The following is a 4,562-nucleotide window of genomic DNA, read 5'->3' on the forward strand; positions in this document are numbered from 1 at the left end:
CCCCCCCCCCCCCCCCCCCCCCCCCCCCCCCCCCCCCCCCACGTCTCGGTCCTCAAGCTTTTGACCTGCGCGTTGAAACGGAAGAATATGGTTCCCATCCAGTGAATGAGCCCCTTTGTGTGGCGCTATATATCGCTGCAGATCAACAAAATGAAGTTAGTACGTCTATGTAGAGCAGCAGGTTCCCAAAACGTTACTGGTTCCTGACTCTTTATAATGAAGCAAAGTCAACTTGTGACCCATCATCACCACTTCTATATGTCTATGGGTTATTATAACCAGGTCAACTAAAGTTTTCCTTACAGGCCTGAAGAGGTCAAATTCAATTCATCCAGTTCTTTTATAAGAAAAGAGATTGCTTCCGTCTGCGTGAAATGATCACGTTTTCAGGGTTGAAAATGATTTTTAAATCTAATCTGAAAGTGTAAATACTTACTCTCTTAGAAAACACTTGGCAAGTTCATGCATTTTTTTCAGATCAACGTCAAGCAGGGATCACAACCTCTCATATTGACCACGTCGTTCTCAGTAAACCGTAACTTGTCTCTCTGTCCCCAGCCGTTCATGCCCCTGACAATCCTGCGCTGCTCTCCAGACGTCCACCACTTCCTGTGCCAAGCCTTTGTCCCAGCATGCACCGAGGAGAACAAGGTGATCCGTCCGTGCAGAGAGCAGTGCGAGGCCGTCCTGTCGGACTGCGAGGAGGATATCCGAATCTTTGGTATCACCTGGCCTCCTGAGCTACAGTGTGACGGGTGAGAAACATGCCATTACAGACGATCCACGAGAGAAAACTTGATCAGTTCCTTGAAAGGTTTGTTTGTTTGTTTTTTCAACTAGATTGGACCCGTGTAGCTCTCCCGGTGCTCCGACGCTCCCCGCAACCACCTCAATGAGCTCCTCATCGGCTAAGCGGGACCTTGGCTTCTGGTGCCCACTGCAGCTGAAGACCAAACCGGGTTACGGCTCTTCTTTCTTGGGCGTCCAGGACTGTGCTCCGCCTTGCTCCAACATGTACTTCAAACCCCACGACATTGAGTTCGCCAAGAACTTCGTTGGCGTGTGCTCCATCATCTGCTTGGGCGCCACGCTCTTCACCTTCCTCACTTTCCTCATCGACGTCAAGCGCTTCCGCTACCCGGAGCGCCCCATAATCTTCTACGCCGTCTGCTACAGCTTCGTGTCGCTCATATACTTCATCGGCTTCCTGCTGGGGAACAACACGGCCTGCACCAAAGCGGCTCAGCCGGCCGGCGTGGACACGGTGGTGCTGGGCTCTCAGAGTAAAGGCTGCACTCTGCTTTTCATGCTGCTCTACTTCTTCTCCATCGCCGGCATCGTCTGGTGGGTCATTCTCACCATCACCTGGTTCCTGGCAGCTGGACCCAAGTGGAGCTGTGAGGCCATAGAAAAGAAAGCGGTAAAGGGGTTTTAAGAGTTTACGAGAATGTAAATATAGAATGAGCAAACTCCCCTGGAAAATGGCGGACGCTGTTGAGAGTATTGATCCAGGTGGCTTCTGTCTTTTAGGTGTGGTTCCACTCGGCTGCCTGGGGGATCCCCGGGGCGCTAACCGTCATGCTGCTGGCTCTGAACAAGGTCGAAGGGGACAACATCAGCGGCGTTTGCTTCGTGGGGCTCTACGACCTGGACGCCCTGCGCTACTTTGTCCTGGCTCCTCTGTGCGTGGGCATCGTGGTCGGCCTCTTCCTCATCCTGGCGGGCATCGTCTCTCTCAACCATGTGCGGCAGGTCATCCAGCATGACGAGCGCAACCAGGAGAAGCTGAAGAAGTTCATGATCCGCATCGGCGTGTTCAGCTGCCTCTACCTGGTCCCGCTGGTCACCCTGTTGGTCTGCTACACCTATGAACAGAGTCAACGCAGCACCTGGGAGAACACCTGGATCCACGACCGCTGTCAGGAGTACAGCATCCCCTGCCCCTCCAAGGTAGCCGTGGAGGTGTAATGCCTCTGAACAAGTTAAGGCCAAAGGAGACAATAGAAAAGACTTTTCCAACTTGTTAATCATGCCCACTTATTCAGTTGATGCTTGTTATGGCTGACTAAATAGGAGCACTAAGCTAATCTTAGCGTGTGTATAAAGTATAAAGTCAATATACGTCCTTAACGTTCAAATGACTAATAAACGCTCAAAAGGCCTAAAATAGTTTGCAAGCTTTAAAAATAGGATGGAATGAAGCTTTGGATGCAGTCTGATTTACATCATTTAACACAAATAGCTACTTGAACGGAAAAAGAACGGATACACCACATTAAATACAAGTCTTTGTGAGCTGCCTTCTGACACAGGAGGACATTTTGCCATAAAAATCCATTACAAAAAATACATATACATAGCATTAATTATGGAGGAACAACGGTCACAAAACATCTATATATTTTTTAAATTAATTTAAAATGGCTGTACATATAGAAAGCACTTTTACTCCTAAATGCGATGTGTAATACATAAGTTACTGTGTGAGAATCATCAGGAGAAAGAGGAAAAATCTCAGAAAACCTATAAAGGGGACAATAAGGACAATGTAAAAGAGAAAACAAACTACAGTAGCTTAGTCCTTTGTTCCTTTGTTAAATATGTCCGAGCCCTAAAGTTTGAAAGCTCTATTTTGTCTTTTAAATTGGTTTATTCAGTTAAACACTTTGTTTGTGTCTCTTTGTTCCAGACAAAAGAGCACGACCGCCCTGACCTCTCCCTGTTTCTGGTGAAATACTTAATGACGCTGGTGGTCGGCATATCTGCCGTGTTCTGGGTCAGCAGTAAAAAAACCTGCTCCGAGTGGGCCTACTTCTTCAACAGGACCCGCAAGAGAGAGTAAGACCGCGCCTCCTGTCCTGTCACGTGCTCACATTCACCTCTCATGAGAAATGAATGTGCAGTTTCACCATAACCTCTCGTGTTCTCTGTCCCACAGTCCCATCACTGAGAGCCGCCGGGTGCTGCAGGAGTCCTGCGAGTTCTTCCTCAAGCACAACAGCCGCGTCCAGCACAAGAAGAAGCACTACAAGCCGAGCTCCCACAAGCTCAAGGTCATCTCCAAGTCCATGGGCACGAGCACCGGCACCGTGCCCACCAACGCGTCCACCGCGACCAATCACGGGGCCTCTGCGCTGGGCAATCACGAGCCCCGCGCACACGGCTCTCTGTCCGAGGCCTCGGCGAGGGAGCACGTGGACAGGGGCACCTCCAGCCGAAGCTCCAGGAGGGGGGAGAGGGAGAGGGAGAGGGAAGGGGGAGAGAGACGTAGCAAAGGGGGGAGCTCCTGTAAGATCAGCAGCCGCTCCGAGAGCGTGCACAGAGTCCCAGATGGGAGGTAAGTGAGACAGATGTGAAATACATACCTTCACTAGCAGTTCAGATGAGCACAGATGTGCACACTTACACTACTTTCAGTATTTAAGATGTTGGTATAATAGACATTTCTGTTGCATCCCAGCTGTGTAGGCAGCCTGTTGTTTTTTTGTTATACAGAACTTTTATCTGTCCAAGTAATGACCACAGATAATCCCTGCCGGGCCGCTTTAGGGTGACTCCGAGGAGCGAGCTGTCGGAGGCCAGGCACGGCCCCAGCACACAGCAGCACCCGGCTTTAAACCCGTCACACAGCACCCGCCAGCTGGCTCACCAGGTGCCCGGGGAGAGCAAGGACGCAAAGGACAGCCCCTGCTGAGACATCGGACCCGTCCCCAAATGTGTCCATCCATCCATCCTTGAATCCACTCAGCCACAATGTTTCATGTGTCTGTGCATGATTGCATTGGTTACGTTGTAGTCAGTGAATGTCCGTTGCCAGCAGAATGTCACATACCTCGAGTATTTTGAATGTGGTATGCTTGGACCAGAATCTGGCTTTTAGGGGGTTGGGGTATTCAGAGCGGCTGTGTCTTTCAGCTTTACTGAGCTTTTTGGCCGTTTGCTATCTACCGAAATGTTGCAGCAGCTCAGCTGTGATCCACCGATACACCTACCGATTTGTAGCTCAATGACATAGAATGCACACTAGAAAATACATTCAATATTTATGTAAATATTCTATTGTTTTATTTTTAGAAACAAAGAAGTCTTTCACTGGACGAGTCGCTACACTGAGAGTTACGTTTAAAAAGGTCATGATATTGCCAAACATTCTACTTAAAGAAAAGTCTTCCTGTGGTAAAACAGTTTTTTGAATGTCTTTCCTGGAAAGATGTTTTCCAGTGAAAACCCTCATCTTGTAAAAAGTGTGCTACTTAACTGCTCCTTTGACTAAGGCATACTCTTAAACTTGACTTGGTTTTCAGATGAATTTGTGATTTTCACGCTTTCCTTCAAAGACTGTACTTTCACTTGTTTGTTTTGATTCCTACTAGTTTCTATTGCACAAACACTTACTGTGCAGCCGTGTCTTTAACTTTATTTTTAAAGTGTCTTGTGAATTTGGATAAAGTATAGTTTTCTACAAGAATGTGCCTCCCTTTGAGTAGTTCCTCATCTTCAAAGAAGCTACAGATGGTGTGTGTGTGTGTGTGTGTGTGTGTGTGTGTGTGTGTGTGTGTGTG

At 48.4% G+C, this 4,562-nt stretch overlaps 1 protein-coding gene across 1 annotated transcript in view; it reads left to right on the plus strand.

Annotated features, from left to right (window-relative positions):
• Nucleotides 1-4,468, plus strand: part of fzd6 (frizzled class receptor 6) — a 9,260-nt gene extending 4,792 nt beyond the window's left edge. The window contains exons 3-8 of the mRNA XM_031874486.1: nucleotides 559-755; nucleotides 841-1,420; nucleotides 1,531-1,950; nucleotides 2,690-2,838; nucleotides 2,939-3,337; nucleotides 3,550-4,468. Of these exons, the coding sequence (XP_031730346.1) occupies nucleotides 559-755; nucleotides 841-1,420; nucleotides 1,531-1,950; nucleotides 2,690-2,838; nucleotides 2,939-3,337; nucleotides 3,550-3,694 (1,890 nt within the window). The 3' untranslated portion in view covers nucleotides 3,695-4,468. The remainder of the gene's footprint in view (nucleotides 1-558; nucleotides 756-840; nucleotides 1,421-1,530; nucleotides 1,951-2,689; nucleotides 2,839-2,938; nucleotides 3,338-3,549) is intronic.
• The last annotated feature ends 94 nt before the right edge of the window (nucleotides 4,469-4,562 follow it).

This window comes from Anarrhichthys ocellatus, unplaced genomic scaffold (assembly GCF_004355925.1).
Source record: "Anarrhichthys ocellatus isolate YVR2014 unplaced genomic scaffold, GSC_Weel_1.0 scaffold81, whole genome shotgun sequence".
NCBI classification, from domain to species: Eukaryota; Metazoa; Chordata; class Actinopteri; order Perciformes; family Anarhichadidae; genus Anarrhichthys; species Anarrhichthys ocellatus.